Below are 13,798 nucleotides of genomic sequence, written 5' to 3'. Positions count from 1 at the left end.
AGAAATGAAAAAAAAGTATTAGGAGAGAGCCTGTCCTACCTGCATCAGCAGGCAGGAGAAAGCTATTTGAGAAAATAGTGCTTGGAGGCTGTAATTAAAGCCTACCGATTAACAACACTGTAACAGGGGTTGTCCTAATGGGAGGTAAAATGAGACAAGGCGGTACTAAGGAGGGACAACTAAGCCTATTGACCAATGAAAAGCCACAGTGGACAATGACGCACGCCAATGAAATATATGGGCACACAGTGGGCAGAGCTTCAAGACCATACCTGAATACAGCAAATATGTTAAACTTCTAGTTATGTTCTGTGCAGACCCAAAAGCCCCAACACCCTATCTATTTGAAGGTCAGTTCACACCACAGAATCTACACATTCATCAGTTTACTTGTTGTTTTGAGGTCAATCTCTACACTTCTGAACGCACTTTAAAATAGTAACATGCATCTGCTTTGGTTTCATGAAACTAAAGCTTCTCGTCTTCAGAGAAAGCCTCACAATCATAATCTTGCTTCACATGCTCCATCATTTATCCAAACAGTAACTACCTAGACTCAAGAAATCAGACCTACAGCATATTTATTTCTAGAACTCAGCAGCAAAAACCAAATGTGTAGCAATCCCCAGGCTTCTGCTGACAATGTGCTATGCTTTCAAATATCTGTCAGCCCGATTCATAAAGCGAAATTGCGCTCGCAAAGGGCCAGATTCTGAGAATCTGGCCCTTTGCGAGTGCAATTTTTGCATTTGGTATTCATCATCCCAAATGCAAAAATCGCTATTACCGAAATCGCAAATTTGAGAGGAATTGGATTTAAGGAATCTCTAATAGAGATTCCTTAGCAATTCATCAACCAATTAGAAACTGCGAATTCGCAATATTTGGTCGCAATTTACCACGAAGTCTGACTTCGTGGTAAATTGCAAAAAAAGAGTAAAAAGCACTTTAGTGCATTTTTTTCTTTTGCATGTTACACACACACATGTCCTTTGGACATGTGTGTGCGCAACACCTGTTTAAATTTGCATTTAAGGGGTGCTACAGGGTGTCCTTTGGACACCCCTGGCACCCTTTAAATCGCTATCTTATTTGCGATTAGCAAATTGCTAATCGCAAATAAGGAATACTCCCCATTCATTCCTATGGGCCTTTAGGGGAGTTATTCCTTATTTGCGATTAGCAATTTGCTAATTGCAAATAAGGAATGTGTAGGAATCGCATTTTATTTTGAGATTCCTACATGAATCCCGTTTTGCAAGTCTGTAATAGCGATTCCTTATGAATCGCTATTAAAGACTCGCAAAACGGGTCTTTGATGAATCTGGCTGTATATGTTGGTATTCCCCTATCGAAGCTAGATTATCGAGGTATTCAAATATCATGGCCAAAATATTGAATCCAAAATATTCAAAGGTAAGTTAAGTGTAGATTGTCTACACCTAACTCCACATATATATACCGTGACAATATAAATCTATATCTTGTTTGCATGTATGTGTGGAGCTCGGAACAGCACATCTACTTCCTCTGTGCACTTACTTCCCAATATTATGGTCTTCAATATTTTGTCCACAAAATTCTTGTATCTCAATATTCTTAGCCTCAATATTTACTGGTACAGTTCTGTATGTTATATTCCAAGCAGTGCATGTGCAACACATCTTATAACTTGCACAACAATTCACTATTGTGGGGGCAAGCCTCTTCTTCCAGAGAACATATTTCCTCACTCTCCTATACCCCAAACTTTTGAAACGATTCTGAGTTCAGGCCAAGCTACAGTAGAAGATAAGCCTAAACATTCCACATCCAATTCATTGAAGATATAGGACAATATTTATGGCCAAATCACCATAATGCCCTGTAAGGCCTGACAATATGGCGCATTCCTGCCTTTGCCCCTACACATGCGACCTTTTGGCTGCCTAGAGAGGAGGATTGTTTTTGTGCAGGAAGGGGAACCTTCCGGCACAAAAACAATCCCCTGAGGCATTTTTCTGCACACATAGAAAAAAGAAACAACGAGGAGAAATACAAATATTTCTCTTTGTTATGCCTCGCCTGGTGGAGGCATAGATTTTGGTACATTCTCAGGCCAGACACTTCTGATAAAGCTAGGAATGTATCAAGATCAATTGATGTTGTGTGGGACCACCTCCGCAATGCCCATGGAAACGTATCCCTGGTGCAGAGTACTACACAGCGCTTTGCGCGGCATTGCAATACTCAAGATTTATGAAGCCACTCTGAGCCACATAAGGTGGCCTTGCATGGCTTCATAAATATCATTTTTAATTTGCATCGCTCTTGCACCAAGTTACATGGTGAAGAATTGATTCAAAGGGGCTCGTAAATATGCCCCAAAGTTCTTTTGTAGGAATTACCTAATGTACCTCTGGTGCAAGTCTCACTCATAACTTCCAAACTCTCCTTTACTCATACTATCCCTCCTCTAGCAAACACAACGTAATCTTTAACACATGAGAGCTAAAATAGCCCCTGTCAAACCCATAGTCTCACAACTAATTTGCAGTGCATTTACACCCTCCAAGTACTTACACTGTAAAAGGTAAGTCAGCCACCTGAGTAAGGACTGTGACAGAAACTGGGATCATGTGGTTCAAACTACGTGGAATCCTTTTGCTTATTTTCTTCTGATAAATAGAGAAAGAGGCATCAAAATGCTCGGGTTTAGACACAATTATGTATGGGGGCATGGTTCCATCTCTACCATCCCTCTTTTAAAAATCAGACTAAACTCTTATCTTGTTGAAAGAGAGCTGAGTTTGTCACTCGCTGGTTTACTTAGATGACTGACATGAGGGAAGAGGTGTGGTGACATGGCTAGGGCAACTGACTCCGGAATCTGGGGATCACGGTTCTATGTAATCAAAAGAGTGTACAGAGTTCCCCACCAAGGGTTGGTTAAGTGAAGGGAATGATTCTCTCTCTAGAGGGTGTGTAGGTAGGGATTAAGGTAATCCCTTGACGGAATCAAGGACGCCTCACACAATTCAAAGGTTGGACGACTGTTGCCATCCCACCCAATGATTGTTTTGTGTCATCATTGGCCTCCTGCTCCAACGGCAGGCTGGCGGTGCAATGCCTGTCGGGTAGCACTGGGTGCTACTCTTTAGTGGAGATCTTCTATTCCTCAGCCATTTGATGCATGTGTGTGAGGGGCCAAAAAAGGAGGAGTGCAGTTGTGAGCGTGAGTGAAAAGTTAAAAAAGGTCAGTAGAGTCCATTAAGAGCCTTTAATGATATGGCTCACTGCCTCGTTAAAAAGTGGTGAAGGGAGGGGTACCGAGGCACAGAGAGTAAGGTGATCTTGCCTCGTTCAACCCTCGCCTATGGTGCGGTCAACATGTTTCATGCCACTCAGGCAACTCTTCAGGACCTAAATGCTCATCAACATGCAAAGATTTTTATACAACCTGCAGGGTATCGTAGTGTGGGATACTGCGTGGTTTCCCGCCCTAGGTGTTGGGAAAGAGAAAGGCTCAGTCAATGTTGTGCCTTACACCAGGACAATTATACAAGTGTAGTCAACATGTATAAGCGGTAAGGTATAGTAAACCCCACCAAAAAACGAAGTGTTGGTGATAGAGAGAGAATATACTTACAGAGTAAGCGGGAAAAGGGTTTGCATTTTAAGTGCCAAATGTCATCAGTGGTGAGGTTGCATACAGACGATGTACATAAAGGCTGAGCCCACCACCCAAGACAGTGGATTGAGGAAACCCTCCACTTTTACCCCCACTGACGGGATGGTCCCCCCGGAAGTCCTTACTTTCGAACGAGCTGTCCTGACAAGCCTGCAGAATAAACCATACGTCAAGCAGTTCCACAACTTGACCTCTGCAGAAAGACAAGCATCTATCAACCTGGGAAAGGATGAATCAATCGTCATCAAACAGGCAGACAAGGGGGGAGCTACAGTCATCCAAGACTATGAGGACTACGACCGTGAATGTAGACGGCAACTGTCGAATACCACTCACTATAGACCTCTCACCGAGGATCCTACTAAACGGCTTACGACGACCATCATGAGCCTCATAATCGAAGCGGAGACCAACGAATGGATCAGTAAGAAAGAGGCTGATTTCCTGACTACCACGGAACCCGTCATGCCTTACTTCTACACCCTCCCCAAGATCCACAAAGGTACTACCCCGGTCTCAGGGAGACCCATTGTCTCCGGAATTGGATCACTTTTAGAGCCACTATCCCAATTCTGCGATGCCTTTCTCCAACCTGTGGTGAAGCAGATTCCTTTGTACCTACAGGACACCAGAGACGTCCTCCGGGTAATTAATGAAGTGGACGGCAGAGAAGATGTTGATCTCCTTCTCACTCTAGACGTAGAAGCGTTGTACACCAACATCCCGCAACAAGCTACCCTGGAGGCCGTGGACTCCGTTCTACGGCAGGAAGAGTGGTCCTCCTCTACCCCGATAGCCTTCATCATGGAGCTAGCCCATATAGCACTCACGGAAAACTTTTTCAGGTATGAGTCGCAAATCTACCACCAGATCCGCGGCACCTCAATGGGTTCAACGTTTGCACCGAGCCTGGCCTGCATCTATATGGCAACCTTTGAAAAAAATCACATCTACCCACCCGAGCAGAATCCGTTCCGAGAACATCTCACACTCTGGCGTCGATATATCGACGATATCCTAGTCTTCTGGAAAGGAGATCGGACCAGCTGCGAAGCATTTTGTGCATGGATTAACCTGCAAGACCCCTTTTTGAAATTTACAGGCACGATCTCTGAGGTGTCTGTACCCTTCCTTGACCTGACAATCAAACTGGAACCCACAGCAATCACAACAACGCTGTTTAAGAAGGGGACAGACAGGAACAGCTTGCTCTTATACAACAGCCACCATACCAGAGCCCTAAAGGACAACCTGCCTTTTGGGCAATTCCTGCGGCTCCGCAGAAATTGTACATCAACAACTGACTACAAACAAGAAGCAAATAACCTCCAACACAAGCTTCAGGATAGGGGGTACCCGACTCGACTTCTTAAGTCATCATCCAAAAGGGCTCTCAACAATAACAGAGACTCACTGCTGGAAGTTCATACTAAGGAGCAAGACGACACAATCACATGTGTAACATCTTACACAAGAAACTCCAATTTCATAAAAAAGACCATGAACTCACATTGGGGAATCCTCAATACGGCAGGCCTTGAAATACCCCGGCCTCGTTTTGCATTTAAGAGGACATCAAACCTCAAGGATATTCTGATCCATACCCGCCCGAAGAAAACGAGCACCCGCCCAGTTAATACACTTTGGGACCTGCCACCAGTGACGGGACATTACCGTTGTGGTTCTTTTGTTGTTTGCCCTCAGACCATCCAAGATAAAACCATAGAACTTCCGAATGGTTTCACCTGGCACCTCAACAAGCATACAAACTGCAACAGCGCAAGATGCATCTACTTGCTGATATGCCCATGTAAGATGATCTACATCGGCATGACGATGCGCACCGTGAAACTACTCATCATGGAACACAACAGCAACATCCGCTGTAAAAAAACACACACCAGGCTGTATGAACACTGTAAGCAACATAACCACCTGGCGGAAAACATAAAATGGACCATCCTTGAATGCCACCCATCCATTAACCAACAGGCATTATTCAGAATTAACAGCGATGGGTACATCGTCTCCAAACAGATGAACATGGTTTAAATGATTCTGTGCCTTGGAATATGCTAGCCAGATAATCCAGCCTTGGATTGTCCCCACCCAAGACTTAGTACTATCCCGCTATACCAATAGAAGGGCACTCCTAGCATTCTCCTTCCTCGGGGTTACTCCATTCCAAGATGGCGCTTTGCTTTGAACACTGATTCGGACTGTGGCTGCCCTTTGTTTCCACACCACGCTTGTCTGCGTTACCTAGCAACGCTTTGCACACACGCCCACTCACGGCGCCCGCGGCATTCTTCTACTTTAGCAGCTCAGCCACACACCGATTCACCGGCTGTCCTGCGATCTCGCCGCTGTGGTAGGGGTAGGTGCTTACAAGCCCAGTGCCTCGAGCATACAAGGTAAGATGTGGTTTGCGGAGACGATGGTTCTGTATGCCATCAGTTGGCTTTCTCCCTTGGCTTAACCACCAGGGACCAACTCAGAGCCGTCTTGCTCCGTTAATCACAATCATAACCGGAACAATTATTCTATTCAGGTAACTACCTTTTAGCTCAGGCCCCACAAGGACAGTCAGTGGGGTCCGTCTACCAGGGACTCAGGGTAAGAACCTCTTGAGAATATTTGACCCTGGTGTTTCTGTTTGCCACTGTTTGAAGTGCTTTTGGTTCTGGTTTTTAAACTTTCAACTCCTAAATTTACGAATACACTACCCCTTGGCTGTAAACCACAAAAGAGTGACTAAGCATGGAGTGTATAGCCTTTATGTACATCGTCTGTATGCAACCTCACCACTGATGACATTTGGCACTTAAAATGCAAACCCTTTTCCCGCTTACTCTGTAAGTATATTCTCTCTCTATCACCAACACTTTCTTTTTTGGTGGGGTTTACTGTACCTTACCGCTTATACATGTTGACTACACTTGTATAATTGTCCTGGTGTAAGGCACAACATTGACTGAGCCTTTCTCTTTCCCAACACCTAGGGCGGGAAACCACGCAGGATCCCACACTACGATACCCTGCAGGTTGTATAAAAATCTTTACATGTTGATGAGCATTTAGGTCCTGAAGAATTGCCTGAGTGGCATGAAACATGTTGACCGCACCATAGGCGAGGGTTGAACGAGGCAAGATCACCTTACTCTCTGTGCCTCGGTACCCCTCCCTTCACCACTTTTTAACAAGGCAGTGAGCCATATCATTAAAGGCTCTTAATGGACTCTACTGACCTTTTTTAACTTTTCACTCATGCTCACAACTGCACTCCTCCTTTTTTGGCCCCTCACACACATGCATCAAATGGCTGAGGAATAGAAGATCTCCACTAAAGAGTAGCACCCAGTGCTACCCGACAGGCATTGCACCGCCAGCCTGCCGTTGGAGCAGGAGGCCAATGATGACACAAAACAATCATTGGGTGGGATGGCAACAGTCGTCCAACCTTTGAATTGTGTGAGGCATCCTTGATTCCGTCAAGGGATTACCTTAATACCTACCTACACACCCTCTAGAGAGAGAATCATTCCCTTCACTTAACCAACCCTTGGTGGGGAACTCTGTACACTCTTTTGATTACCCAGTTTTAGGACACGTACAGTGGACCCCGATAAACATTGTCCTCTAATTTGTCCCCCTTGTTGTTATAGATCACGGTTCTATCCCTGGTGGCGGCAGCAGATTAACTCAGCACCATGTGACTCTGGGCAATAGCTTGCTTAATCTTCCCGATGGTCCCCAGCACCTGGAGACCCTTACGGGTGATTGTTCGTGCTTTACAAATGTGGATTATAATTATTACATCAGGATAGGATCAGTATTTATTATTAACTTGTCTCTAAGTTAGGGGGTGGCGTTGAGGTTATTTATTGTATGTTTATGGTTTATCTGCATGAATATATTGTAATATGATTGAACAGCTTTCTATTTTTATTTCTATATGCATCTCAAGACAATTTGCACGGTTGTTCTTTCAGAAATATACAAAACACCGTCCTTGTTTCTATAAATTGCTCACACACAACCTCATATCTCCTGTTCTCAGCTTTGCTTTCAAATTAGAATATGAAAGCTGTTTGGCTAATTCAATAAAAGTATTAAAGAAGAGGAGCCCAGCGTTTCCGTGGAACAATGAGGGGGTGGGGGCGGCTAAACAGATTGTAATATTTTTCCTACCAGTTAGCCCATTATACATCTAAACTACATATTAAAATGACATCACAGAACGCAACATCACAGGACGTTTCTGTATTTCCCTTGAGATGCCAGGAAAATCGAGCACACGTCTGCAAGATGGCTTAACTTAGTTAAGAGCTCGACTCCAAAGTCTGTGTGACATGTAGGTCACAAGGTCAAATCCCAGCAGGGCAGGGGGTTCTTCCCTTTATCCTTCTGATTTAGTACCATTAAAGTGGATAATAGTAGGTCCTGTTACGCTACACTATATCGAATGGGAGGCATTACAGCAGCTAGAGCTATAAAAGGACATTATTATAATGTAAGTTTCTGTAGCCTTATGTTGGTGTCTTTCACACTATGGCCGCCACCACTGGTCGTTTTCTGTCTCCATGGCACCTTGTTTTTCTTCTGTGCATCTATGCCTCTATAATCTCCTGTTTGCCTATGCCACTCTCTATTTTTAGGTCTCGACCTCTGCCAATGCCTCTGGCATTGCAGATGTCGAGACCTATTGAGGTGAAACCAGCAAGCTAAACCCGAAAGCTAAACATGGCGGATTTTGCCGAATGCATGTGTGTCCATGCACATGCTTTCCATTTGCTTCCCGAGCCGGCTGCCTGCTTCACACATCAAAGCCATTAGTCTCCCTCCCACCTCCCCCCTAATTGCTTTCACTTTCACGGCCGCGAGGCCATGAGCTACTTCAAAGGGATCCTTCCCCCCCCCCAGCTCCCCGCCCCCCCCTCCCGCCGCTTGCATTTCCTGTACTTGTTTTACCTTTGCATTATTTTGCTGTTCTGGATTGTTGACTTTCTTGTTTGAATTGGGCCTGAACTATGCTGGCATTCTCCACAGGCTGTCTTATACTGCCATCTGGTGGCCATTTGTTTGTAGTAAAAGCTTGTTTATTTTGCAGTCTTGGGGGATTACCCGAAGGTATTGGAGGCAGACATTTGTTTACTGATGTAGTGACTCTGTTGTACAATTATTTTACATCCCATTCCATGGAGTCCCGTAGCACTTGAGTACATCCATTTAGATGTCCTTATTTCCACCAAATTATACCCAAATCAACTTTTGGGAGAGAAATAGGTTGTGCATTCCTTGTACGTTCTAAGTCTCAGTCAGTGTGCCTTGCACACTTCAATCGCTTTCGCCCATTCTCACTCAGGGTTTCTCCCTCCTCCTCCTCATCCCACACTGACATAGCCTACACATTTCTCTTTTGGTAGGCCTATTGCTTGTTTCTATCTGCTAGTACTTGGTCTGGCCTAGGCAGTAGCGGATCCTCTGCTAAGGCGGAGGAGTGTCACCCCACCGCTTTTGAGTAGTGTACGTAAAAATATTAATGATACTAACTCAAAGTTATTATCATTTTATGTTTTCCTGTTGCAGGCACGGCAGCTTTGCCAGGTGGGATGGCTCTGCTGACAGAGCAGAGGCGGGGAGGAGTGGTTGTCACTCCCTAAGTGCACATGAATGTGCACTTAGCATGTTTCCACCGAGGCTGCTTTGTGGAGAACATGCCCAGGCTCCCTGTCCACGTCTGAACGCCGAACCATGGTGCTCAAACCAATCACAATGCCCCGGCCTCCCCGCCACCACCGATCCATGTTAGCCGCCACTGGACCTACAGTTTCCACCCAACTCCCCCAACTAAATTTGATCTGTTTTCTTCTTCCTCAAGACTCGCTAAGTGGATCTATGTTAGAGAAAGACGAGAGGTAGCATTCCTAAAGTCAATGTAAAGGACCGAAGAGGGAGAGATTGGACAAAGGGGGACCAAAGGGGAAAGGAAGAGAAAGGTTTATCAGAATCAAGGCTAGGGGATAGGACTGACTAGAAGGGGGAATAGTTCAGGGATATGTATTTATACAATGACTATACAAATTATTCAGTGCCACTCTGGGACAGATAAAGCACATTGAAGTGACTGGAGAAGGGTCACAGGTGACATGTTGGACACATTTAGTTCAGGGAGATGGTTAGACATGTTTACAATGGTTTTGACTGATATATTCTTTTGACACTTCATTACCTAGATGATGCTCTGACCCATAAATGTTTACAGTCAAACTTTCACAGTCAAAAATTCTATGCCTTTCTAGACCACTGCTGAAGTAAAGGCCCACACTTTATACTAAGAGTTGCTTGAATTTTGCGGCTGAAGCATTGTCTGCATAACTATGGATTTTCCACATTTGTGAAATAATCCATCATCTGCTGCATAATCTTCAGATTTTAACAAAAACATATTTTTGCTCAAACAGATCAAAAGTTACTAAAAACATGGCTATGTGTGTTGTCACACAGTGGAAAGGTTGACTGGTCCCCTCTTTGTTGCTTATTGCTGCAATTGGCTGTTAATAAAAATATGGAGAAATACTATCACAAATTGTGACACATTATGCCACTTAATGTGCCTTTTCTTACCACATAATTTAGTGAACCCTCCTGCATAATGTGGTCCTTCCCTGCCACATGATTCCAGTGGCTCGGTCTAGACTGTATATAGCTCACCTCGTTTTGCAGAGCTATGCGCACAACTTGGATCATTCAATCCTTTTGAGGATGCAACATTGAAGGTAGGGCTGACCTCCGCGTTTATATGCACATCCACAGTGAATTGTGCAACAGGTCCAAGAATCTATGAAAAGCAAATCAGAAAATCAATTTGGTAGGAGTAAACTACTGCAATCACTAATCAACAGGACGTGATCGGAGTACAGAAAATACATTTTTACAGTGTTCATACTTATATTATGACACAATTATACATACTTGCATTACACATTAACATTTGAGGTTCAAAGAGACGAAGCAATTGCCCAAGAATTACATTTATGCTGAAGATATGATTCAAACGGAGTTCTCCAGAGCTCACATCAGCAACTTAGCTACTACTCCTCATCTTATTAATAATCTATTTTATTATTTATCTCAGTTGTTTTCATATTTCCCTCGACCCTTTTTTTATTCCTTACACAAATGGACCATATCATACAAGTACCCTGGGGACGCAACAGGAGTTTGTGCCCGCCTTGCGTTCCCCCCCCCCCGGGGCACTTGGTATTACATAAGGGGTTGCAGACGCTTGTGAGTCCTGTTCTCAAATACTTAAAGCGCTGGCACACATATAGAGCCAGTGCTATCTTCAGAGGGCATTCCTTCATTTGCATGGGGTGTGGTCCTTTTAAAAGGTGCGCCCCTGCAATCAAGGAAAATGTGCCATATTAGGCTGAATGCGCTGCCCCCAGGCCAGAACTCATGCTGCCATGGGGGCAGAGCATTCATGTGAACGATGGAGCAGCTGATTTGAAGCAGCTCCGTATTTTCACAATGCACGTGGCAACCTGCTGGCACTTTTAAAGGGGATTAGAGATCCCCTTGCAGGCGGGTGCAGTGAGCGACTGCACCGCCTCCAAGGGAATGTCTGGGGGGTCCATGGGACCCGCTATCCCCCACCAGAGGGCTGTGATCAGGGGGCACACTGACAGTGCACCTCCAGAGAGCTTCCTTGCCTCTGCGCTCGCATCTGTAATATGGCGCAGGCACAGAGGCTCCAGGAGTCTCTCATTTACATGAACACCCTTCTGAGTAAGCATTGGCGCTGCATGTGCACCAGCGCTTTTGGTATTACAGAAGGGGACGCACAAGCATCTGTGGTCCCTTGTGTAATACCGAAGTTCCACGGGGGCGCACAAAGCGGGTGCAAGCACCTTTTGCGCCCCGGGTCACTTCTATAATATGGCCCCTGGAGGGAGGCAAGGGGGTCACATGGACCCTCCAGACACCCCCTTGCAGGCAGGTGCAGTCACTCACTGCACATGCCTGCAAGGGTATCTCTATTCCCCCTTCAAAGTGCAGCCGGTTTAAAAAATAGAGCATTTCTAAAAGTAAACACATTTTTTTTTTATTTCAAAAAATATACATTGCCACAGTAGTCCCCGGCACTGAAGGAAGCAACTTCAATACTTCAATTAATTTGTGTTGAGAAGGATTAACCCAAGCCTGTTCACTTACATGGACTCCTAGACCAGTCAGTAGTGGTAAACACTAGGGGCCTATCTAACAACACCCAGTATAGTGTGGCATACACTAAAGAGGCGAGAACAGCCCAGCAACGTTGAACTCTCCATCTGACATCATCACGTAAATCACAAGAGAATACTGAGGATGCTTAGATTACTTACAGACCAACTCTGAGAGGGGACAGGGTTGGTCTCGTGGACGCGCATCCAAATCTGCACTGCACTCAGGATGCGCATACCCCTCTCTGAGGTAAAAAAAAGGTTTGTTCCCCTGAATCACAATATAAGGCGTGTAAATACTCTACGCGGGGTCTTTGGTTTTTACAGATCTACTCTGAGACAATATATAGTTTGGTCATATGGTATTTTAAGGCATTAAAACCTGACTCCTGTGTGGGTGGTGAGTGCTTTTGTTATTACAGGGTAGCTATGAGATAATATAGTGGCATCAAACGTTTGGTTATTGACAGATCTTATTATAACCTGATATGTACCTTCTTGCTCTGGCATTACAGGTTGAGGCAAATTACCATGTTCATTTCAGCTTGGTAAGTGCTTTTTCGTACACTTGTTAAAAGATGCAAATATGCCTGGCTCTCGAAGCATAATGTGCCACGCAGCTGTTAAGCTAGTTACAGACCTGCTCTGAGAGACAACGTGGCTTGTTTCCAGGAAATTATGTGGCATATGGCTGTGAACGTTTTGGTTATTTACAGGCCCACACTGAACAGACGGACCGACAGACCGACCGACCGACCGCCCGACCAATGGATGGATGGATACATGGATGGCTGACTGGCAGGATGGATGGATAGATTGATATACAGGCCTACACTGAGATAACATTTTCATTTCATTTACCAATGCATTTTGGGTGTTGTGGTCTTCTTTTAGAGTACGACAACAACAACTGCCTGTAAAAAGTTAAGCCCGGACAGGAGAGAGAAGCCACAGTAACATACGGAGTTATAAATAATGCACATACGGAGTTATAAATAATGCACATTTCACAGTCTATTTCATCCATTACTTTAAATAGAAACCCATACCATTTTAGCCTGCTGTCGGAGCCATGGACAGAAGCGAGCTCCATGGGTACATGCTGCCGGCTCGCTCTGTGGAGAGAGGCCGCTGCGCGTGGAAGGTGACGCAGGGCCCAGCAAGGTCCTGTTAAATAGGCAGAAAGAGCCCACTGTCACCAGACAAAACAGGGGAGAGGCATCAGCAGCCACGTGAATGGTGCTGTTGTTTCCCTCAGAAGGTCAGAAGACCCGTGGGGCCGGTTCGCCCACCTCTACAATGCGCCTATTGGGCCAAAAGGGATACGTGTCCCTCCCGAAAAAAAAAAGATAGGGGATGGGTCGCCTAGCAACAATGTCCTTGGTGCCAGATAGCGAACCACTGCCCCTCCCGCACCCCTCTCTGGTTGAAAGGGCAACGTAAACTTCTGTCTGATTAGCTTGCGAGTTTGAACAGATGTGATATTGCGAGTTGTCGAAATGTACAACCTTTCTGAGGCATTTCACCGCAGGTCTTCTTTGGCCAGAAATAATCACTAGTTTGTAGGATGGAGGAATGTACCAAAATCAGAAATGTAATAGGAACTTCGGAATAAAAGTGACTGGCATTGTATGCTTCTTTTTTTAATCCAGTAAAATAGTAATTTTAAGTTACAATCTCTGAAATGTACTACATTCGTCACACTGGAACATGCATTCGAGGTCTACTGAACTTGCCAGTTCTGTACAGCGTCGGTTGCTGACTATGTGCAGCATTTTTCTAGAAATAATATGTTTAAAGGGAGAGGCGCCCGCAAGCAACATCGTTTTACCGGCCTGCGTATGCGTGATAGCATGCACGCGCATTCTGAAATGATTATGATTTTTTTTAATGTACCGCTCTG

General features: G+C 44.9%; 1 protein-coding gene across 1 annotated transcript in view; it reads right to left on the bottom strand.

Moving 5' to 3' along the window:
- TMPRSS5 (transmembrane serine protease 5) overlaps nucleotides 1-13,064 on the bottom strand; it is a 188,740-nt gene extending 175,676 nt beyond the window's left edge. The window contains exons 1-2 of the mRNA XM_086958871.1: nucleotides 12,945-13,064; nucleotides 10,385-10,511 (exon numbers count right to left, since the gene is read on the bottom strand). Coding sequence (XP_086814997.1) covers nucleotides 10,385-10,511; nucleotides 12,945-12,947 — 130 coding nt within the window. The 5' untranslated portion in view covers nucleotides 12,948-13,064. The remainder of the gene's footprint in view (nucleotides 1-10,384; nucleotides 10,512-12,944) is intronic.
- Between the last annotated feature and the right edge of the window lie 734 nt (nucleotides 13,065-13,798).

The sequence above is a fragment of the Lissotriton vulgaris genome, chromosome 2_1, assembly GCF_964263255.1.
Source record: "Lissotriton vulgaris chromosome 2_1, aLisVul1.2, whole genome shotgun sequence".
NCBI classification, from domain to species: domain Eukaryota; kingdom Metazoa; phylum Chordata; class Amphibia; order Caudata; family Salamandridae; genus Lissotriton; species Lissotriton vulgaris.
The sequence above is the reverse complement of the archived record's forward strand: the minus strand, read 5'-3'. Positions and strand labels throughout refer to the sequence as shown.